The following is a 24,814-nucleotide window of genomic DNA, read 5'->3' on the forward strand; positions in this document are numbered from 1 at the left end:
GCGCCGCTTGTCGGCAGCTTCGCGTACTAGCGCGAACGGCGCCTAACAACGGCGTTCCCCGCGGTTGTGTGGGCATGAAAAAAATAGAGGCGGCTGTGTCGCAGCGATCCTAGCGGAAATTACCCTTTTTTCCCCGCAATTTTGAATTTTTGATACACAGCCGGTTCAGGTGTCCAACGATATATGAGACAGATACTGCGCCATTTCCTTTCCCCAAAAAACCAATTATTATTACACAGGCGGCATAGACGTTTGACACTATCTTCTAGTTCACTCTACCACTACGGCACCTCTTTCTTCCTTTCTTCTTTCACCTCCTCCTTTATCCCTTCCCTTACGGCGCGGTTCGGGTGTCGCCGATATGAGAAACAGATACTGCGCCATTTCCTTTCCCCAAAAACTAATTTTCGTTTCATTTTCATTTGGTGTACAGTAAGAAACTCTGTTGAGACGCTTTTTTTATTCTCTAGGTTCAGCTAGGTTTTTATTCTCTAGGCTCAACTGGTGACAATGAAAATTAAGTAGATAGCCGCAATGCTTACTTGTCTTGACTTGCGGCTCCTGTGTATCTGTTGGCAACAGTGAAAACGATTCATCCGCATGTGCGCGCGTCTGTGTGGTTGAGTTCAACATGGTACGCAAATTAAAGTTTCACGAGCAAAAGCTCTTGAAGAAAGTAGATTTTATATCATGGGAAGTCGACAACAACCTCCATGAAGTAAAGATAATGAGAAAGTATTATGTTCAGAAGCGCGAGGATTACACAAAGTGAGTTCATCGTGCCGGTGATCGGGTTGTTGACGCGTATTCACATCGGTTCAAATATGGAGCTGAAAGCAGTTTTTTTTTTTACTTTCTTCGCGCGTAATTTTTGTGCAGGTACAACAAACTGTCACGGGCTGTACGAGATCTGGCGCGCAAGATCAAAGAGCTAGATCCAAAGGACCCGTTTCGTGCCAAGGCAACCTCCGACCTGCTGAACAAATTGTGAGTTAGCTGTGTTTTGTGTGTCATTACAGAAGTACGCTGCCTCTGACAGCGATGTCCTGTAAACGTGCGTGGAAGCGCTTTTTCCTTCTTTGCTCGTGCGCTAGCAAAACGAGTATGGGTATGTGCCATCTTTTGATAGGCTAACAACAACAAAACGAGCGATGTTCGTAGAAGGATGAAAGCCTTGCGAGGTTGTCATACACAATTTCTTGCTTGATTAGTTATGAGAATTAACTCTCGGTCATCCTTCGTTTCAAGTCTGTCGGAAGCGGCAGTCGAACAGGCTGGGATCATCTGCTCCTTTATTGGGTGATACGCTTTTACCAAGTGTTGTCAATGTGACTGAGTTGGAGGGTTCGCCGACCGGTCTAAGGGCAGATGTTTGTTTCGTTTCTTGTTTTTGTATCCGTTCTATTTCTGTTGGTTGGCATGCTTCATCTTGAGATTTCATGGGACTTAACACTGTTGATAACTAAATACTTAGAATTGAAAAAAGATTAGATGAACATGGCTGTGTCATAAATTCATTTGGATAAGTCTTGAAAGCAAGCAACAACTCTGTAGATGTCTTAATCAGCGTTCAAGTAATCGTGATGAACTACTACGCATTTTAGAACCGCAACAGTGAATGTGATTTTAGCTTTCCTATTTCTCTCACTTCGTGATAGTATGGCTGTATCTTTGTACTTCAAGCACCTTATAAGGCATAGCCACCACTGCTGTATTGCTGCACTGTGCTTCACTACAAAGTAAGAATGTCTGGGGTTGTCGGCACCTCACAGAAACATTCGTCAAGGAGCTGTTCGTCTTTATCGTTAGTATTTAGCTCAAGCTGTGCCGTCTTCTCCAGCAGCTGCAAACAGTAGTCACAGGCATGAACATGAGCAGTGCGTTTTCGTTTTTCTTTGTGTCCAGGGTAAAAAAAAAAAGAATGGAATAATTAAGTAAAAGCAACTAAAATAGAAACATCATGAAACCCAGTTATATTTCTACACCTTAAAGCAATATTTCACTTCCTGCTTGCTGCTTTCAAAGTAATACTTTCGGAAAAAAGACTCATCGCATGTCCACCTTCAAATCTTGTGGATTTTATACTTTTTTTTATTGTGACAGTGTGCCTGCTGGCATAAAGTATTTGCAAATATAGGTGCACTCTGGACTCTCGAAGGAAGTTCTGTAAGATCCAGTGGTGCGGCCCAAAAATTCATTCTTTAACATCTGGTGAACAACCTGGGGGTGGTCCGCACTGGAGCAGGTGTTTCTGCCGTATGGCACGCAAAGAGGGTCAAAAGCAAGTATTTTGTGTCCGCTTCGCAGACAGGAGCGGGACAGAGGGGCAGGAGTCATGGTAAGGGGCATGGTACTGTGCCGGCCACGACCAGGTTAAGGTTACCGCTGGGGTGAGGGCGACAGAGGCGTAACCTTCAAAGCAAGACCTCTTCCCAGCTTGCAAGGCTGCTAGAGAGGTCGGTGCCACGCGGTGGGAGAAGTGCTTGCGTGGTGCGCCGGAGGTTTTCTTTTTCTTGAAGGAGTATTGTCACCGGAGAGATTGGGGCCGCTTGAAGGGACATGGAGGAGCCAATTTGTGACTTGCCCCATCCACCAAAGCTTGTGTGGGGTGGGCATCTCGATAAATCTATCGTACACATACTGTGAGGTAGAATTTTTCAATTGTGTCCTGAATTAGCTGTGCCAAAAAGTCGGTGTTCAGAACACACCGCAGACTACGAACAGCACCTGAGGAGCCTGTGAGGATGTCAAGGTGGCTTATAGATGGCAACAGTGGACAGAGGATGCTTAATGCGTTCCAAATGGCCAACAGCTCTGCCTGTGTCGATGGCCAGGCAAGAGAGCAAGCATAGGAGGATGTTGCAATTTGTGGTAATAATGCAGGGGAAGCTATAGCCGTGGTGGTCACGTGACCTTCATCACACTAGCTTTGACATACGCCACATGTCGCCATAGTGAAGTTTCAATCATAGACGAGATCCCATCCGTCCCCACACTTGACTCACTCAGGTGGCGAACGGATCGTGAGCGTATGTGAGTCATAGGCCGATTGTCTGTAACTTGCTGGTAAAGCCACGATGGTCGTGACAGGCAGGAAACGATAAGCAACACAGAGCCATCTTCCATATACTTTGCGAGAGCTGAGGCTTCAGGGCTATTGCGGAATTTTGTGCACCGTGCTTGGCGATGCTGGTGAATCAATTCGTCAAGCGTGTTTATTTGCACCTCGGCCTGGAGGGCATAAATTTGTGGGAGGCACTTAAAGGTGCACTAAAGAGAAATCTGAACTAGTCTTTTTACCGTGGGAACTCGATCCATATGTTCTGAGCATTCTTAGAAACTTCAAATTATTGTCCTGTGTGGCTGATTTCTCTAATTTAAATCGGATTAAACGTCCCAGCTCCCGCCTTTTTTTGAACTCAATGCTGATGGTATGCATGGAGTGCCTTTCAGCCAGTCCCGTGGCAGCTTTGCTTTCGCTTTTATTGTTTTTTACGTTTCTGTGAATGAGTAGTTTCAGTCGCAGACAACATAGCCACTAATTAGGCCCACAGAAATAAAAATACGCGTGGACTCTGATTTACATATCACTCCGCTGATGGCATAGTGGCAGGATGCCACGGGACTGGTTGAAAGGCACTCCTTGCGTTGGCTGACTCCTCCTACCATCAGTGTTGAGTTTAAAAAAAGGTGGGAGCCGGGACTTTTAATGGTATTTAAGCTAGAGAAATGGGTTGTACAGGCGAATAAATCGAAGTTTCTAAGAATGCTCAGAATATGTAGATAGAGTTCCCGCGGTAAAAAGGACGAGTTAGTATTCCTCTTTAGTGCACCTTTAGAACTTGCATTGTTGCTCGATTGATCGATTCCAGTCGATCTCATGCTGCATGTGTCAAGTGCTGGAATTGGGCTTGGTAAATCAATCTTGGCTGTGGCACAACGTATGAGGAGGTGGGCAATGCTGGACGTGGCACCACCTGACTTCTGTGAAATACGGCAGATGAGATGTAGCATTCGGGACGCCTTCTGGTGTGCTGCGCGAAGCCAACATGAAACATTATCTTGCTGAAGGTTCTATTTGTAGGAATCATATTTATGAAGTATGTTTAGTTTGAATTGCGACTCTGCCATAACAAGTTCCATCCACATCAGTTTCTGCTGTTTTTCCTCAAGCTTTTTGTAATGGAAAATACTCATTCCACTTAGCCGTTGCACTGACTGGTACAGAAACAACACACTCAAGAGAGTTCGACAAAGTTTAAGTGGCTGCAATGTTTCATGCGTGGGTTGTACACACGTGGTGTGGTCTGAGTTTGCGTGTATCTCATCATGCCTAAATCCTCAAGAACTGCTGCGCTGCCCTAGACAAGTTGGGACTCTGAACTACATTAGCAAAACTAGGACAAACCTGCAAAATCTAGAATGGTTGGCAACTCTAGGTATGATATGATATGGTGTGCTATGGTAGGATATGTTGGGTTTAATGTTCAGAAGCTGCATGTGGGCTATAAGAGATGCCGTAGCGGAGGCGCTGAAATAATTTCGACCAGCTAGGGCTCTTTAAAGGGCTTTGCCGGTGTTTTTTGTACCTTCTAGGACTTCACTGAAACTTTCACGGTGTGTTCTGTGCTGATTTCTGGTCCTTTGTGCCAGATTTCGCAAATTGGCGGTGTTTTGTTGCAGCACAAATGAATTTTAAATTTCCCATTTCATGGCCTTTATCAAGGAGATTTTTATGGGCAACCTCGCGTGTGTGACGCCGCTGGTTGCACGACCATTGATATTCGTTTTGCGTTTGCCGAAAGACAAAATTTTGAGTTAGTTTTCATCATTTTAGGTAAATAATGATCCAAGAAGTCTCTCACACTCACCAGTTTAGCCAATAAATGTGCACGCAGTAGTTTTTATGACCGTGACATCATAGGATGCTCTGTCATGAGGTTTCGGTTTGCTGGTTTTTGCCTTTTTAAAATACCTTCTACTTGGTATTTTGAAAAACAGTTTTTGTATCGGAGAGAGGGGACTCTAAGGAATGTCATGTAATTGTCATCTCAAAATGTTCAAAACACCCCCTGAGTTGCCGTTTAATGTGGGCTGATATCACACTTTTTGTGGCTGTTCTTAAATTTTGCCCACGTTGAAGTGTGGCCACTTCTGCCGAGACTTGATCCCGTAAACTTCGGATCATCACCCAAATGCCATAGTCACTGTGCCTTCACAGCTGGTCCTAATGGCACTTAAATGGACCAGGAAGCTGGCCATTCTGAATGTGACATACCATCCAGAGCACTGTAGTGCATCCTACCTTGTAAAATAGCCGCCGTGGGGGCTCAATGGTTATGGTGCTCGGCTGCTGACCGGCAGGACGTGGGTTCGATCCTGGCCGCAGCGGTCAAATTTTGATGGAGACGAAATTCTAGAGGCCCGTGTACTGTGCGATGTCAGTGCACATTAAAATACCCCAGGTGGTCAAAATTTCCGGAGCCCTTCACTACGGCGTCCCTCATAGCCTCAGTTTCTTTGGGACGTTAAACCCCCATTAACCATTACGTTGTAAAATGCATCATGTATTTGGTATTTTGACATTTATATTGATGATAGTCTTTCATGTGTGCCAGTGTATATGTGCAAAACACTAAGAAATGTTGAATTTTTACTTTACAACCTGAAAGTGTTATTTTTGGACTCATGAACCTAATAACCCTCCAAAATAAAATTTTTTTGCCATTTCATTACTAGGAGCGACGCAATCAACTACCAAAATTCCACCATACTCTGCTCTCTGTTGTATTGCTGGTGGTGTCGACAGAGTAAATAACTGGAACGAGTTCTGAGACAGGACGAAGACATCCCCAGCAATTATTAGCACTCGTTTATACCAGGTACGGCAAAGGGGACGCAAGCGGCGAGCATGCGCCGAAAATACTGCACGCAAACATGTATCGCATTCGGCTTAATTACATGATACATCTTCCTTTCTTGGAATGTCAGAATTAAACCACTTTGAAGTTTGACGGAGAACAAATCCCCTTGAGATAATTCACAGCACTGATCACTGATAAAATGTTTGTTTACGCTGTTCTGAAGGTTCAAAGTTCCATCACAGAACCTGCACAAAGTTGTCGCCATATTCCAGCTGCTGTTGCTGCCTTCTGGTGTCTGTGAGGAGGTCGTAGTGATGGGTGCGTTGTCATCGTTTGGTTGGACCTGGCAGAGGGACCCTCCCTCGTGGCTGTCGTCCGGCATTCTGAAAGCCTCAGCCATCGCCATGAGATGTTGTTGGTTGCATCTCGGCTGCATCGTATGCTACTGTCTTCAGTGGCAACCTGGTACAATCTTGATTGAGCCTTTGCATTTGAACCTATGCTTTTGGTGACCAAGAGTCTTCGCGTACTCTGACAACTGACCTTTTTGTAGTGGTGGAAGACTAGGTCTTGGGGGCCGGCACTGTTTGGTTCCTTGCCGACTTGCTTGCAGCTTCGTTGAAGTCTGGGTGAGGTGTCCGAAGCCGTCTGCCCTGAAGTAACTCTCCAGGCGACTGACAGTCTTCTGGCAGACTGCTCCAGTAACTGAGTAATCCAAGCCAAAAGTCATTGTCCATCTTAGGCGTCTTCTTTAAAATTGTCTTTACTTTTTGGATGCTTTTTTCCGCGAGGCCATTCAAGCGAGGAAACCGTGGGCTGGATGTAATATGTGTAAAATAGTACTTCTTCGCAAATAATGCAAACTCATTACTCCCAAACTGCGGATCATTGTCTGGGCAGACTTCAGTTGGTGATCCATACCGTGCAAACACTGTGCTAAGCTTTCGAAATCACAACTGTGGCCGTCGTTGTGCCACATAAGAGTTCTGCCTCCGCAACATTGGATAGCGCATAAAAACACTAAGCTAAGATTTTCCAGCCCACTGGAAAATGTTAGCACCTACTTGGTACCATGCATGTTCAGGCACTGGGCAGTCCAAGAGCAATTCACTTTGTTGTTGTTGGTATACGTACTTCTGACAAACTGTGCATTTCTTGATGAGTGCTTCAATGTCAGCTTTAAGACCATGTCAGAACAGCAACTTATGCACTCGTGATTCGAATTTATTTATCCCTAGGTGGCCTTCGTGAATTCTTCGAAGTAGCTCAAGGTGCATTCTTAACATGCTTGACTGTATTTCAGCTTTCCATCCCTTAAGCGACGCATCACTCACAACAACTAGTTCACTTTCGAAGGGCTTTAGTGTTTCAAGGACTCGATGATTGCTTTCCAAGCAATGAATGACTTGTCTCAAGTAGTCCTTGGTAATTTCATCTGCCAAATATTTCAAAGTTGCCTCGCTTACAAGCGATGAAAAAACTTGCAACATGAACATCCACGTCGTCATCGGTTCTCTCTTCCTCTGAGAATACTGGAGACACTACTGGAGACAGTGTTTCTGCGACCACCAAGCATTTCGTTGGAACAAATTAGAGCTTGTAGTGGTATCTAAGCAAACAAAGAAAAAATCTCTCTAGTCTGGGCGGCGTTTCTCTAATCGGCTTTTCTTGAGGTCGTTGTTAACGGTCGATGGCCTGTCTCGAGGACAGCGTTACATTAGTACACAAAATGATGAAACTTTTCGCACCTGAATATAACCGCCATAGCCTCTTTCTCTTCTAGGAGTGCCTTCGTTGCACTTTGGTTAGGATGCATGAGGCATAAGCAATGGGCTTCCAAAAACCCTCTTAACGCTGCCAGAGAGCCGAGCCTATTTCATTTTGTGAAGCATCGGATGCTACCTTCGTAATCCTTTTAGGATCAAAGATCGCCAGCACAGGATCTTTGCCCAGACTGTCACAAATCAGTTCCATTCTTTAGTGTGGTTTTCTATCCACTCAGAGGTACGATTTTTCTTAAGTCTCGAAGCAGTTTCGTTCGATCTGTAATTGATGGTAGGAACTTCTCCAAGTAGTTTACAACACCGAGCATGTGCGGCACTGCTTGCTTGTCAGCCGATGGTGGCGTACTTAGCAGACAGCTGACCAAGGTAGGATTTGGGCATATGCCATCTTCCGCAATAACGTCGCCAAGATAAAAGATCTTGCACACGTCAATACTGCATTTGTCTGCATTTAATGTTAGGCCAGCTTTCTGTGCTGCTTCCAGTACCGCTCGCAGCTTCTTACTCATCGTGCTCTTTTCTTGTGGCACCCCACACGATGATGTCATCAACATACACTCGCACTCCTGGCATTGTCTCATAGATTTCGCTGAAGACCTTTGAAGCACTTCTGGGGCGGAGGCTACATTGAAGGGCAGCCTCAAGAAGCGGCAACAACCAAAGAGAGTCGCAAATGTACATATCCTTGATGTTTCATATTGCAGCGGTATCTGGTGAAATTCCGAGTTGGCGTCAAGGCGTGTAAAAAGATGTGTTCCTGCTAGTTCAGATTCAATATCTTCACGACACGGCATCTCATAATGCTCATGTTTTAGATTGTTGTTAATTTTCCTCAGATCCATGCACAATCTTTGTTTGCTGTCCTTTTTTCTGACAATAACCAGAGGACTCACCCAGTCCGTCGGTTGATCTTGCTTGGCTATAATGCTGGCTTTGACCATTCTGGAAAGTTCTCCACGCAGAGGCTCCCGCAAGGAAAGGGACACACGGCGGGTTGTCTGGACAACTTGCACAGCGTCTTCTTGAAGAACCATGTGGTATGGTCACTGACTACATCCAGTCTCAGAAAAAAGTTTTCGAAACTGTTGAACCACTTCCTTGCTGCTGCTTATTCCGACGTAGTTTACGGTGCGCGAGAAAAGTTCAAGCAGTTTGCTAACTCGCTGTCCAAGTATGGCTTGTCGGTCCTTCTTCACGACGAAGAAATCAGTCTTTGCTTTCTTGCTTTCGACAGTCACTCTAGTAGTCATGATGCCAAGATCTGTGTGTTCTCGAGACCAGCCTTAGTTTTCAGCAGTCATTTCTGCAGCCTTGCAGGCTTCTTTTGCTTTAGCCAAAGTCAGCTTATTCTCCTGCAGCAACATTTATCTTCCTTTATCATCATTTGTTCCAAAAACGATTTGGTCATGTATAAGAGACTCTGCCATAGTACCAAAGTTGCAGGAACAAGACATCTTCCTGAGCTATCTGACAAACTGCTCTATGGGCTCAATTTGAGCTTGGACGCGTTGCCGAAACAGGTAGCGCTCATGCACTTCATTTAGGTATTCTTTGCAGTTGGTGTCGAACTTGGCGATGACAGTTGCATAACTTTCCCGGCTCTCGTCGTCACTGAAGGTGAAATCGCCTACCACAGTTAGCAGTTAAGCAATCTTCACGGCATCCTGTTGAGCCTGCTTGTTGGGCTCGGAAGCAACCAAGAAAAATTCAAACTTTTGTTTAAAAAGTTTCCACTGCTTACTGATTTCGCCAGTGAAGTATAGCAGCTTCGGTGGCTTCGCAAGTTCCGTACTTCTTCTTTACCGTGCACGAGCACTGTGGCCGTGGCTTCCAACCACTTCTGGCGCCATGTATCGTTGGTGGTGTCGACAGAGTAACAGCCAGGACTAGTTCCAAGCAAACAAAGACGCCCCCTGCGTTTATTTGCGCTCATTTTATACATGTTACATGAAAGGGCACACAAGTGGCGAGCATGCGCCAAAGATGCTGCATGCAGGCACGCATCGCATTTGTCTTATTCACATGATACACCTGTCACATGCACAACACAGTGGAGTTGGCAAGCATAAGCAAAAATTACCTCAGTAATTTCACTATGACAGTTTCATGCTTGTGCATTGCTTCTAGATGCTATTGCTTGCTCCTTGTGTTTGAAGTTCAACGTAGTTTGGGATAAGCTGGGACTGGCTCTTTTTTCTTTTTTCACACAAATTTATTTATGGTGTGAAGGTGATCCGGTAATGCAAGCAGTGCGAGCACAAGTAATGTGGCGAGCGTGTCATGCTGTGTCATGCGTTCTGCGCAGCCTTCAGCTGTACAAACACTGGCAGCTGCAGCGATGTTATCTTTCACTAATTCCTGCAAGATAAGCTAGCAGCGCTTTAGGTTGCTGCTGTGAGGGAAAACTGAGTCCTGAAGAACTTCTATGAATGTGAGGTAGAGAATGAGCAATGCCGCATATGTGGACATTAATCCATTGTCGCTATCCGAACAACTTCCATCTGTGAACAGTGGATCCAAACAGTGGAACTGAAGTGAAAATCGAAGTGTTAACGCACCTAATTCACATTTAGCCAAACTGCTCAAATAAGCTGCCAATTTTTTTTCCTTTTTGCTTTAGTCGTATTTATGGACCCGTTTCAACGCATTTGCTGGTATGCACCCATCATCTGAAGGCAGCGCTTCGTGGTGTATTGTGTTCTGCATGAAGCACAGTTATCAATATTGTTGGGCAAGGGCGCAGAAACACTCTAGCAACTTTCAGCAGAGACACTCCTCCCATAAATGCAGTAAAATAATAAGTAATGAAAAGGGTGCACAATGAGCAAGCTATACAGTATCCATATCGTCATCATCATCAGTCTTATCGCACTCACTGCGGGGCAAAGGCCTCTCCCATGTCTCTCCAATTAGCTCTGTCCTTTGCCAGCTGCAGCCCCCCTATGCCTGCAAACTTCCTAATCTCATCCGCCCACCTAACCTTCTGCCGACCCCTGCTACGCTTGCCTTCTCTTGGAGTCCACTCCATTACCCATAAGGACTAGCAGTTATCTTGCCTTCGCATTACATTCCCTGCCCAAGCCCATTTCTTCCTCATGATTTCGACTAGGATGTCATTAACCCGCGCTTGTTCCCTCACCCACTCTGCCCACTTCCGGTCTCTTAACGTTACACCTATCATTTTTTTTCCATGGCTCGCTGCGTTGTCCTTAACTTAAGCTGAACTCTTTTCATTAGCCTCCACGTTTCTGCCTCGTAGACCAGTACTGGTAAGATACAGCTGTTGTACACTTTTCTCTTGAGGGAAATTGGTAAACTGCCATTCATGATCTGAGGGAACCTGCCATATGCGCTCCACCCATTCTTATCCTTCTAGTTATTTCCCTCTCATGATCCGGATCAGCGGCCACTACCTGCCCAAAGTAGACCTATTCCCTTACCACTTCGAGCACCTCGCTAGCAATTGTCAACCGCTGTTTCCTTCCTAGACTAGTGAACATTACTTTGGTTTTCTGAATGTTAATTTTTAGACCCAGCATTCTGCTCTTCCTGTCTAACTCATTGATCATGATTTGTAGTTCACCTCCTGAGTGACTCAGCAAGGCAATGTCATCAGCGAATCCCAGATTATTTAGGTATTCTGCATTTACTCTTATTCCCAACTGTTCCCAATTTAGGCCTCGGAATACCTCCTGTAAACAGGCGGTGAATAGCATTGGCGAGATCGTGTCTCCTTGCCTGACGCCCTTTCTTATTGGAATTTCATTGCTGACTTTATGGAGGACTATGGTAGCTGTGCAGTTGCTATATATATCTTCCAGTATTTTGACATAAGTCTCTTCTACACCCTGATTACGCAATGCCTGTATGAGTGCTGAGGATTCCACTGAGTCGAATGCTTTCTCGTGATCAATGAAGGCTATATATAGAGATTGGTTATATTCTGCACATTTTTCTATCACCTGATTGATGGTGTGAATACGATCTGTTGTGGAATAACCATTACGAAAGCCTGCGTGATCATTTGGTTGATAAAGTCTAAGGTTGCCCTGACTCTATTAGCGACTACGTTAGTAAATACCTTGTAAGCAACAGATAGTAAGCTGATCGGTCTATAACTTTTCAACTCCTTGGCGTCTCCCTTCTTATGAATTAAGATAATGTTGGCATTCTTCCAAGCTTCTGGTACGGTTGAGGTCATAAGGCATTGCGTATACAGGGTGGCTAGTTTTTCTAGAACGATCTTCCCTCCATCCTTCAACAGATCTGCTGTTACCTGATCCTCCCCAGCTGCTTTTCCTCTTTCTATTGCTCCTAAAACTTTCTTTACTTCCTCTTTCGTTACCAGCGGGATGACACATTGCTCTGCGCTACTGTTTCTCTCATTGACGCTATGGTTACATTGGCTACTGTACAAATTTAAGTAGAACTCTTCGGCTACTTTAACTATCTTATCCATATTGCTAATGACATTGCCCTTCTTGTCTCTTAGCGCATACATCTGGTTTTTACCTATGCCTAGTTTCCTCTTCACCGCTTTTAGGCTACCTCCGTTCTTTAGAGCATGCTGGATTCTCTCCATATTAAACTTCCTTATGTCGCTTACCTTGCTTTTATTAACTTCGAGAGCTCTTTCAGTTCTATTCTGTCGGTAGGGTTAGACACCCTCATGCTTTGGCGTTTCTTAATCAAATCTTTCATCACCTGAGATAGCTTTCCGGTATCGTGTCGAACTGTCCTACCGCCTACTTTTACTGTGCACTCCGTAATGATGGCTGTCAGATTATCGTTCACTGTATGAGCGTCAAGATCGTTTTCCTCAGTTAAAGCTGAATATCTGTTTTGCAGTGATATCCCGAATTCCTACCATTCCTACCGAGACCTTACCATTCCGTGGTCGCTACAGCGCACCTTTCCGAGGACGGCCACATCCTGAACGATGCCAGGTTGAGCGCGGTTTCCACAATGAAAACCAGGGTTTGAAAAGCTAAAGGTCATTCATCTGTGAATCGGAATGAAAGACCAATGTAATGTTTAGTCTGCGTTGTCTGGATGCCAGTGAAGTGGACGAGGAGGTTGGCTTTGTTGAAAGAGCCTAAAAGGGCTTTGATTTGATTTTGCATCTCCTTCTAGGGCATGCATGGAATATTTTGCAGAGATCATAACCCAGTCTATGCACTGGACTTGTCTTTTGAAATGCCCAAACCTGGTCAGGGGTCCTTTAAAACTTGCTTTGCTGAGCAGTATTGGCTGCTTGTTATTTTATGATTAATTTTTTTTATGGCATGGAATCAGTGGAATCAATTACATTGTGAGAAACATAGGTCATCCTGTTTTTGCACAGGGTTATGTTGTGTGGGAGCCTGCCCTTGGTATTATGTTAAAGCAAAGTACTCAGCACTTGTAACAGTGCTTTGAGCGACAAAGGCTCGAACTTCTGAGTGCTTCGGAAATTTGATGATTTTGTTCATATTGAACATTGTTCATCACACAGCTAAAAGTCCGAAACGCAATATAAAGTATTTCGGTCATCATTTAGGACTTGAAAAATATCCTTAACATTAAAAAAAAAATCAGTGACACGATTTGCTCTCGGCTTGGGAGGATATGTGTCACGTGAGGTCAGAAACTGTAGCCCTCAGGCTATACGTAATTTTTTGGCTGTGTTCTGGGGCATGAGTGAATAATGTTTTTATGCCTTGCTCTTTATTTGAGGCTTTGGTGTACCACAAGCCACTCTTAAACGACTATATATTTTCGTGCATTTATTTACTAACCTCATGAACCCAGTCCAGTACACACCACTGATCAAAATAACCTCTCTAGTTGCACAGCACATGAGCATACAGGAGGAACTTGTTGCTGCACCTTCAAGAAGGGCGTGCATGCATGTGTGCGTATTTTGTCAATTGTGATGGAATCCAAAGGGACACATCAAGGCAGGAGATACACTAACCCGGGGAAACATTGATGTCGTGTTTGATCTCTTGTAGCAGATGGTGCGGTATGTGAGGTTTATTGTCCTGATGCTGCATGTGGGCTGTGATAGGTGCCGTGGTGGAGGGCTTCGGGTTAATTTTGTCCACCTCCGGTTCTTTAATGTGCAGGTCTATCATAGCTAGCACTGCATCAGGGAGTTGCATTGTACACACCTGCCTGCCCTCTGCACGAGTGAAATGTTTTGTGTGACTCCCCCTCAAAAAAAGGTCCTCCAGCCTATGGCGCCGCTGAACTTGCACCATCACAGTCATAAGCGAATACAAAAAGTGCCCATGAATTCAGAGGTGGGCATTTGACCTCAAAAAATCTCAACCTCACCTTAACCTCAAAAACAATTTCCCGACCTCGCTCAACCTCATCAGTTAAGGTAGAGGTCTCCTGAGGTGCCCTTACCTCACTTTTCTTGAGGCCACTGGCGACCTCACTCAACCTCAAATTCTGAGGTTGAGGTCGGGTGCTCGACCTCAGAAAACACAAACAAAAATTGATTAAGGAGTTTTCAGTTAAAAACAGTTCTGAGAATCCTGTGAGACAGGAAAGCCAAAATGATGATGGTGCCATTGTGATGACTTATTACAATAGCAGCACTAAGCAGTCTGTAATTATTTAATAAGGTGTGTACAGACACCACTGATGTGCACGCAATAGGAGAAGCTTATAATCTGGGATGAACCCTCGGAGAGTTCATGGCCTGCGGACAGGGGTGTCCTTTACGTGGCTACCACCAGTACGTCGGAGGGTACTTTTTCATTAAGTTTGCTTCACTAATTGTAAGCTTATCAGTGTCAATATTCGGCAACTGCTCACGTATACTTGTTCATATTGGAAGCCTCTCGCTCATTTATGCACGAACCGCCATTGACCAACACAGACCTTTCTGCACCATCTACCAGAAATGGGGAGGGTGTGGGGAGGTATTCATGATACTCTTCTTAGACTTGAGAATAGTGAATGTAAAGAAACTGGTCGCTGATGTGCTTTCCAATGTCACGGCTATGCAGACGTATATCAGTATATTTCTATTTTTGAGCTTTATCCAGCATAGCGAGAACACTCAATGTAAAAGAAAATTTTGCCACCCAGCAAACGCTCTTTTCAGTCCTCTGCATGCTGCCTTCAAAAACAAGCTGCGACTGTAGTACACCAACAGAGGCGCGTTGTACTTATGTCTATGTAGAAGCGAGCGCCTTCTTTTATTAATGTGAAAGCATTAGATGGCTGTTTCACGGTCACAGCCACAAAAAGCGATCGCAAGAAATGGCACCATGTGACGTCACGAGCAGAGTCACGTGACAATGATGATGACTTCACATCATTAATTAATGTTAATTAACACACTGATCAACATGTCTAACTGATGCTAAGACTAATTAGTATTAGTGATGACATCATATGAGTGACACATAGTACAAGGTCATGTGACGATGATGTAATGTGACGTAACATCCAGTCACGTGACAACGATGCAATGTCACGTCCTACCAGGTCCCCACCCACCCCCATCTCAAAGTCCATATGCATCCCACATTACTAGACATGCGCGCATGACGCATTACAAAGAGTGCCCACAGCTCGGGCCACACTATATTTGGATTGTCCAGCAGGCAAACGCACCAGTTCTCACGTGTGACGTACTGCAACGATCATGCAGTGACACATGTTGTTGAACCTCAAGGTGGTGGCTATGATGATTACGATGATAATAGTGTATCCTTATGAGCCCGGGGAAGTCGATATACCGCTACCAAATTTTTGTTTCCAGAATATTGATTAAATATTGTACATTACCAGCAATTGAAGACACTAATTCTTCGGAAAAACAGGAATAATTGCAGCTAATAGTTAAGGATCTTGATGTCCTTGGGAGGTCAAGACCTTCCCCGATTTCCGCCACTTCCTTCCAGGTGGTGATGGTTTCGAAATCCTGGGAATTCTCCGATGACTTGGTGATTCCGCGGCATTTTGCAGGAACGGGCTAAATTGTGTCTTCGAACACTGTGCCGACTATTGATTTCACATGGGCCAAAACAACTGGCCTAGAGTGGGAAGCGTGAACCGCTTTCTCTGTCAGGAGCACCACGGCACTCCGCTCAAATTTCGCCACAGCGAAATATTTTTCCGCGAGCACTGCGCAAGCATTCTACGAAGCCATTTACGGTGAACGATGGGTCTGTGCAAAATAGTTAAAGGAAAGGTAACGGTGTGAGCAGTGCCTGGTCGTCTGCAAGGCAGGCCGCCAACCTAACTGATCCCATACGAGAAAAGGAAAAAAACAAAGAGAATGATTACAAACTTACAAAAATCGCACACTAAAAACAGAAGCTAACAGTATGCATGCTCCATTAAGCTCATATTAGAAGGTTTGAAACATCGACTCAGCGGCGCAGCGCCAGCACGTAATCAGTTCTTTTCACACATCTTCATTAAAAAAAAGGAAAAGGAATCAGCTGCCACATCATCATACATTCATTATAACACCACTATGCTGATACGGTCGTCCCGTGCTGCGGTGTTTGGGCATAATATGTGAATTTCCGAGAAGGAACAAGGAACAAGAGACCAAAGAGAGGTCATTTGGGAGGATATAAAAGTGAAATATTTGCACCTGCTTGCATTACGGAACGGGAATATACAGAAGTATAGTGTGGGATATGAAAGGGGAAGACACTGATCAAAAGCTTTGACGGTGTTATACAGGTTTTTATGGCTTCGTTTTTTTTTTCATCGAATCAGCATGTGTCCTTGTTGCGTCACATTCTATCGCCTGTGCCGACTGCTCCACTTTTTTAGGTCACCGTGTAATGTACATCAGGATCCCTTTACTCGACTGCAAGGCAAGAGCTTCATACGACAGCGCCGGCAATGAGCAAGAACACGAAGCAGTCTTGCTTTGGGCCATCCGTGCTGCGACGTATTTATAGCGGGCCTGTTGGACTGAACTTATTTGTTTGTGGCATCAGACAAAGCTAGCACGGGTCAACGCAAGTTACGTGCTTTGCACGCTCCCGGGAGCTTCTGCTGACCGGGATGCAGCTGCGGCTGCTACGTCAGCGGGGGACGTGGGAGGGAGAGTGGTGTGCTGTGATAGCAGCACTCCTTCCACGAAGACCAGAGGGGTGTGGCTTCCTGTAGGCTCGGGCTGAACGGACATTACGGCGCAGCACGGAAAGCTAAGAGCAGGGTGCGGCATCCGGTTTTCTAAACAGGAGAAACCTAACACTGAGTGTCACTGCATGAACATTGCGGTGGTGCGCCCCAACTCCGCTTCGGAAGCGTCACTTGGAGTAAGCCGCGGCAACTGCAAAAAGTCTCACCCTCAAAATTTCGACCTCACTGAATGACGACCTCACTCAACCTCAAATTCACGTGTGAGGTTGAGGTCTGTTCTTCTGACCTCGCTCACAAAAAATTTCGAGCAGTTGCCGACCTCACCTCAACCTCACCTCACGACATAGGTTGAGGCCATTTTGAGGTTGAGGTCGACCTCATGAGGTCGCCCACCTCTGCCCATGATAGTGCAAGTTCGGCAGCACAGCGGCATACATTTTACATATGGCGCGCTTTTGCATGCCACTTCAATTTGTTTAGAATGTAGCAAAGAATTAATTAATGGGTAATCGTAGGCATAATGGGTAATCACGTTTGCAGGGAGAAATTTGGAAAGTTATATTGTGTCGGAGTTATGGAGGTGTGATTTCATATCTATGTGGTTTCTGTTAGTGACCTTCATTTTAAGCGTTTTGTTAAGGAGCAGACAATGAAATATATGTAAAACATATTTGTGGACTTGGGCACAGTTGCTGTCAAAAGAGGCTGTTGTCATATGCAGTGTGGTATGCACCACTTGCATGGTGGTATGCGGGGATGACCGTGAGTTCCTTGGATCTTCTGTAGCTGAGCAGAATTTATTTTCTTGTAAATGACAGAATAGGAAAGCCAACTTTATGGGTGCAGTTATTTGCATTTTTAATTAATGTAATGGCTGCCGCGGTGGCTGAGTGGCTATGGCGCTCGGCTGCTGGCCCAAAAGACGCGGGTTCGATCCCAGCCGCGGCGGTCGAATTTCGATGGATGCGAAATTCTAGAGGCCCGTGTACTGTGCGATGTCAGTGCACGTTAAAGAACCCCAGGTGGTCGAAATTCCTGGAGCCCTTCACTACGGCGTCCCTCATAGCCTGAGTCGCTTTGGGACGTTAAACCCCCATAAACCCATAATTAATGTAATGCACTATTTCTGCTGTAGCCCAAGGAAGTGTTATAACCTCGGTAACTATCGGCTTATGCCGAACATGTAGACATGACTTCAGTTTTTAAAAGAGAGGAAGTTAAAAAAAGCTAGCAGATCAACGAGGAAGTCTGCATTTTAATGCAGCATGGCTGGCGACGAGTTGTACATATCGCAAAGGTGCGTGTGCCCTGCCACTTGTATCCTTGAATATGTTTTCAGTACAAGAAACAGTGCGAGAAAACACCACAAGGAATAAGAAGTGCGCTTGGCACGTGGGACGGCAACTTGCATTGCCCACGGACGTGATGTGACGTCATGTTCTCGTGTTGCACGGCTACGAGATTGCGGCTCCGGTTCAGCGTGTCGCAAGAACGTTTCGCTTCGCGTCACCCTGCACCTCCGGTCCGCGCAGCGCCCGTTCCCACCGGCAGTAGCGGAAGGAGCGCATCTGGACGGCCGCCGGCAGTCGAACAACACTTCATTACTTCGGCCGGGGATATCGGGGGTCGAAGCGCCGCGCACAGGTGCACGGCGCCCTGCCATATGTCTGTGGCACGCGCCCCATTTGCTCCAGTTGCCACTGCGGCCTGCCCGCGTTCATTGATCAATGGGCTTGGCCGTTCTCACGCTCCCGGTTTATTTTTGTCCGCGGCGGCTGCCCTCGCGCCTGTGGTGCCGCGAAGGGCTGGCCCGCGGTGCGAGTGCGGGGGGCTTAAGCTGGAAAGAGGGTTTTGGGGGGAGCGGGGGGAAGGGGGGGCGTGGAAAATGTTGCATAAAGCCAGCGCTAACTAACCGTGTGTTGAAATCGCGCGCTCAAGTGCGGCGGCTTTCTTTCGTTCGGGGCGGGAACGAGTGGGGGCGCTGGGGCGCGTGGACGGGATTCGGGGGCGGAGTGAGTGGCTTTCGAGAGTCGGCCAAATCTGTCGCCAGAATTGTTTCATCTCTGCTGCACTGCGCGACGTTTGGCCCGGTGCGAACGGCAGTGCTTGCGGCTGGCGCTCGTTTCCGGCATATGGCGCGGCGCGCCGCAGATGGCCGTGTTTGGTTACCGCCGCCGCGGTTTAGGCGCACCGCCGATGAGGTCGCGCGTTTGGTCCAGGCCGCAGTGGACGTGTTTCTGTGCGAACTACGTGGGAAAACGGCACGTGTGGGTGCTCACGTAATGCCATAATTAATTACCCGCTCGCGTGTGGTTGGCAACGCTGGATCGGTCGTTCACCGATTACGGCTGTTCTGCTTTCTTTTGATAGCTTTGTTTCCATTTTTCCGTGATCGTGCGGTGATGCGCTTTTTTTTTCAAAAGGTAACTGGGCAAAATCGCACGCGGGGTGAAGAAAGGTTAATGTCGCGCTTAGCGCTTGCTACGACGGACTGCCCATTAAATTCACTACCAAAACAAGCCTGTAGTGTTCGTGAAAATTTTGCTTTATAATATATCCACGGTATTTTAAGTCGCGGTAGAGAATAAGTTGGCACGTTTTGCGGCGATTGAATGTGGAAGTAGCTGCATGTTTTCCAGGGATGGGGTACATGAGCCTGAGCAGGCGTCATTTCTGGGTCCGTTTTGCGATCCCTTTGGAGGAAAATGGGGCACCCGGCAAGTTCGTTCCTCACATTCATTTTGTGACAACCTTTAGCTTGGTTTTTTATTCGACAGCACGTACAGTTGTCGGCACACTTGTTTAGAGCGCACGAACGCCGCGCTGTCGCCCAGACGACTTGAAAATTTATAGCGGGTGAATTTGGTTTTGAGGAATATAAAGGTGCTACTTCTCGGTGAACACCTCAACCACTCCGTGAGGGAAGGGAGGAGGGCGGGAGAAAAAGAAGAAAGAGGTGCCGTAGTGGAGGGCTTCGTAATAATTTCGTCCCCTTGGGGATCTTTAACGTGTACTGACATCGCACAGCACACGGGCGCCATTTGCGTTTCGCCTCCATCGAAACGCGGCCGCCGCGGCTGGTTTCGAACTCGGGTACTCCGGCCCAGTAGCCGAGCGCTCTGACCAATGAGACACCGCGGCGGTTCAATAGGTGGTCAATTCCAGAGACAGTGCTTGCGTTGGAGCGAAGGCGCATGCACCTACAAATTGCACTGGCCACTAGTAGAGCAGCTGAGCTAAAATTTTGATTTCTTTGTTTCACAGCACAGCGCTGTAGGCACAATGCGCTGACGGCTTTTGCGTTTCTCACCTCTCGAATCCTCGAGGCGTCATTAACCGCCAGTGTCGCCTGCGTTGCTTATTTGTTTTTGGTCTACGACGTTTTTGTCCCTGCGTTGGATTATCTGGGGTAGGCTTTCTAGCATCACTCGTAGTGCAGCGGGAAAGCCGACCGAAGTGCCGTGGGTCCTCGGACCATTACGGAGGCCCCCGAGGAACCGTTGATGGGACCTTTCAGGCCAGAGAAAGTGTCCGGCGCTATTGTAAGTGGATTGGGTTGAACTGAAATTGACACGGAGGTGGTAAACGTCGAGCAAGGCAGGGCGTAAAATGCGGTGCTGTCGAGGAGCGCGCCCATTTTGAGCGGAATGTGGCCTTTCCAAAGCGTTTCCAAAACCCGCGAGGATCTCTTCGGACAGACGTCAACGAGCAGGGCATTCGTTTTCACATCATGCGTTGGTCGGCTGCGCAGGGTAGCGGCAGATGTAGGATTCATTGCGGCGTTACGCAGGAAGCTCGCGGCCTTCTTGACCCGCATTTTCGGATGGCAAAGCATGTGCGCGTATGTCATGTGGGGTAGTTCGTTGCCAAAAGAAGTCAGGTTTGCGTCTCGTAAATTGTGTTTCCCACCTATGGCTGAAATTGTGCGCAGCGTCTTGTGAGTGTTCCGTGACGTGTTGTGCGCTTCGGAACGACGGCGCTTTGCTTTGAAAGCAAAACAGAAAAAAAAAACTCCTCGTCACGCTGATCTCCATTGTCGACAAAAGTAATGCCCGCTGGATGATATCGCGTGCTGTTCTGTTCTGACGGCCACCATATATTTTCCCTGTCGAGCATGTGCTTCCTTCTCGCCGCGTGAGGAGTCTTTATGCGAAGAGTGTACAGCTTCGACCCTGACTGTCAGCAGTTAATGGCACGCAAACTTAAGCCTGTTATTCAGTACTCGTATTTCATTAAATGTCTCGTCTTTGGTAGACATGCGGGTATTTAATTGAATTGCATTTTTACGTGCCTTAAAGGGCAACTGCACCACTTTCTGAGAATTCCGCGCTATTCAACGATTCAAATCTATGTGGCCTACAGGCAAAGCATGCCAAGCGTTTTTGCGCTAGCATTTAAAATAGTGACGTAATCGACGATTAAATTTTGGGCTTCTCCTCAAAGCAACGGAGCAGTGCGGGGAAGTCTGGTGTGACGTCACGGAAGGTAAGATTTCAAATTGCCTCTGCCGTCAGCCACACCCTGCCGTGCCTCATTGGATGCTGCCAAACAACACTGGTTTGGCTTCGGTGGCATTGTTTTATTTTCTTCAACGCAAGCATTTAGGTGTTGGAAATGTACCGGTACCGCCCATGACATCATGATGTGGTCCCATTTGCGCTGCGTGCTGCGCAGAAGCTTGAAGGCCATCCCAATTTTAATCGGCGATTACGACATAATTTCAAATGCTAGCTCGGACGGACTTCGCATGCTTTACCTCCACGTTTCACGCATTTGACACTTTTAAGCTCGTCGATTTCTGCATATGCAGCTGCCTTTAACCTAGGCACTGCGGTATATGCGGCGCGCCATAGTGGAGGCCTCCAGATGAATTTCTACCACACAAGCTGCTTTTAATGCGCGGCGAGGTTTCTGTGCACGGGCGTTTTGCGTGCGGTCTAAAGAATAGTGCAGAAGAGTGGCGGATCGGGCTAGTTGGTGCACGTTTGTCATTTTTCCCAAGCGCTAAAAGAACATGGACAAAGAAGGAACTGACAGGACGAGCGCTCATCCTGTCTGTTCCTTCTTTGTCCATGCTCTTTTAGCGCTTGCGAAAAATGTCTAAAGAATCGAACCTGCGACCTTGGGCGCTCAGTTGCCGGACGCCGTAGCCACTGAGCCACCGCGGAGGGTTTATGTGCGGGTGCAGTGAGCACTATCCTGATGTCCCTGAATTTTTCTCGTCTCCTCCCTCTACTCTTTCAGACACAGCCTGGGTGTCATTGCCATCAAGGAAAACCTTGAGATATGTGACAGGGTGACGGCTTCTTCGTTCTGCAGGCAAGTTTGGCTGCTTTCGTTTACTATAGTTTTGCGCTGTCTCTCATTTTCTAACAACTTTTGCGGGAAAAATAAGAAAACATTTTTTTGGCAAAAAAAAATTCCGTACTGTCCCGGGGCTTTTGAGTTGACCTTCTAATTAGTCTTTCGCACAACTCGGAATAGCTGCACGGAATGGACCAATTGCCATATTTAGCGGATTCACGTCTTGCTGATTTCTTAAATTTTAGCTGTGCTAGCATTTTTGATATCAAATTATAAATGTATGTACATTATCTATAGCGTAATGTGGAGATAATTACTAATGCAGGAGTGCACTTAAAAACTCCATTTTCACCTTTGCCCGTCCGTCCATGCTCACCACTTTCAAACTCGAGAAACGAAAACACACGCAGAGAAGTATAGGTTTGGGCGGGATTCGAACCCAGGCCTTTAAGGTCCCACTATGTAGGTGTAGTGGCAACGCAGTGCGCTGAGGCTGTTTGCGCCGACACGAGCAGGCGGCGCTGCTGCTCCTTTTACCTGATATGCAGGTCTTAGAAGATTGCGCAAAAGGCACTTGCTCGTGTAATGGTTAGCTTGCAATTAGTGCGACATGAGCAACAACTCTGTACTGTTCTATAGTGTTGCTAAAAACAGGCGCCAATTTCTTTCGCAGTGAAGTGCAAGCTTTAGCAAAGGGAGATATAAAAGACACTGTTGCAAGATAAATTTTATCCGCTTATGAATGAACAATATCCTCACGAGATGACCAAAGAGAGACTTGTTGAATACGTAGTATTTTATCCTTATGGAATGCGCAGTGATTTTGCGTGCATGTGTGTGTGTGTGCGTGTGTGTGTGCGCGCGTGGGTGGGTGGATGGGTGGGGGTGCATTTTCTGTTGCGTGTGCGAGGCTGGCTCGTCGTGTCCTTGAAGCGTCTATAAATATTCTTGTGCCAACGCTACTCGTTCCTTGCATCCGCCAGACCAACCTCACCTGGAACGCACTAGAAAGAAGAAAATATAATTTAAAACAAATGCTTGCTAGGCATAGCATCGATTAGACTGCAATTTTTTTCTTTTATTCCTTCATAACTTGGGCATTAAACGGTTAATTTCTCCCCAGGTGTCGCCCTCTAAGCTTAGCGGTGTTTCTGCTTTGACTTGCGCCAAAGTTCCTGTTCACGTGGCGCTTGACTTGATGCTCGTGGTGCTTGGCATTAGATGGTGCACCTTGTTTGGGGCAAGCGCTCTCGCAAAATTAAACACCGTCAACCACGTGACTGTCTACAAGGTGCTCAGGGTGTATACGTCTAGGGAAATGTGCATTCTATGGTGAAGAAAAGTGCTCTCAAGAGATGGTTAAGTGCGCCCTGTGCAGAGCGCGTTTGCCGGACATTTTTTTTTTCCGCTCATGCAGACATAGTCTTACATAATTTCAGAGCTCTTTGCCGCAAGCTGTTGCAAGGCGGTGCAGCTTGCTCATGGCCTTTGTTTCCACTCTTGTGCCGACCGTTGCAGGAGGAGGCTGCCCGTCATCATGGTGCGAAACCAGATGGCGCAGCGTGTCAAGATGGCGACGCAGTTCGTCGAGCAAGGGCGTATCCTTTCCACCCGACGGGCGACGCATGTGCGTTGCAGCTGGGGCAGCACTTCGCTAGTAGTCCCGCGCAGCTCCGCAGGAGGTCCGTGCGTGCGTGGATGTGAGGGGATGGCACGCAACAGAAGCGGCTGTGAGAACTGCTCAGAACGTAATGGTGCTCATTTGACGAGGGAGGAATTCTTGCTTCTAAGTTTCAATCCTTCCATTCCATCCAAGTGGCACATGATAGGCCACGGCCCTAAGAGGACGAGAAATACGACGCAGAGGACGGGCAACCCTTGCCATCTGCGCTTTGTTGTGAAGGGCATTCCCTTGCCTGCTGAGCTCGCTGGAGCGCCGTGTTGGGCAAAAATGAAATTCAAAAATAACATCCGGTAATATTCCCCACGTAAGGGTCACGTGTTCAAATGGTGTGCAGGGAACGACCTGGAAAGGTAATTCTTGTTGTTTTGTTATTTTTTCTCAAGAATTTTAATTTATGCACCACTGTCGTCTACCCAGATATGTGTCTCGGGGTGTCTTAAACCGCAGTGAAATATTTAAAATACTTTTCAGATTAACAGACACACTTGCTTTTGTCGGTAAGCGCGATGGCGATCGGGCGCCGGCAAAAGTGACAAACTGAAAACAAATGCTGCTCTAGCGTAAAGAACCCGATCTTGCGTTAAACACTGCGGTTCTGATCATGGTACATGCCTTCAGAATTGTTGCGCTACTTGTGCGCTAATGAAATGCATGTGATTGTACTCACTTTTATTTGTGCAAGCGTACAGATGCACTGATGTGTGCCGCCACGCCGCTGTTCACCGTTCAACTCGTCGATGTGAAGGCAGCTCCGCTTTTCATCATAAACTTTGAGTCAGAACACGCACTAAAAACGCAAATCAAATTCACAATACCCTTTAGAACAGAAACACCGTCCATTTCCGACAGCTGGGTTATGTATGCGATGTGGTCACTACCTTTAACAACAGAAGTTTCACCGCAGAACTTCGAATCGCCTCATCTAATTTTACGCTATACTATTTGGCCCTAATTACAGTTCGTCGGCATATAAGGCAAGGTCTTTCTATTTCAAACAGTCTTGTAAACAAGTTTTGGTCAGTTGTCGGTCGCCCTAAATGTGTTAGGCGCGTATTATCCGTCGATTCATC

At 46.6% G+C, this 24,814-nt stretch overlaps 1 protein-coding gene across 1 annotated transcript in view; it reads left to right on the forward strand.

The window, feature by feature from the left end:
• The first annotated feature begins 568 nt into the window (after positions 1 to 568).
• LOC144114908 (U3 small nucleolar ribonucleoprotein IMP3) overlaps positions 569 to 24,814 on the forward strand; it is a 34,725-nt gene continuing 10,479 nt past the window's right edge. Inside the window, exons 1-4 of the mRNA XM_077648923.1 lie at positions 569 to 768; positions 880 to 987; positions 22,001 to 22,075; positions 23,579 to 23,658. Coding sequence (XP_077505049.1) covers positions 632 to 768; positions 880 to 987; positions 22,001 to 22,075; positions 23,579 to 23,658 — 400 coding nt within the window. The 5' untranslated portion in view covers positions 569 to 631. The remainder of the gene's footprint in view (positions 769 to 879; positions 988 to 22,000; positions 22,076 to 23,578; positions 23,659 to 24,814) is intronic.

Source organism: Amblyomma americanum, chromosome 1, assembly GCF_052857255.1.
Source record: "Amblyomma americanum isolate KBUSLIRL-KWMA chromosome 1, ASM5285725v1, whole genome shotgun sequence".
In the NCBI taxonomy this organism is placed as follows: domain Eukaryota; kingdom Metazoa; phylum Arthropoda; class Arachnida; order Ixodida; family Ixodidae; genus Amblyomma; species Amblyomma americanum.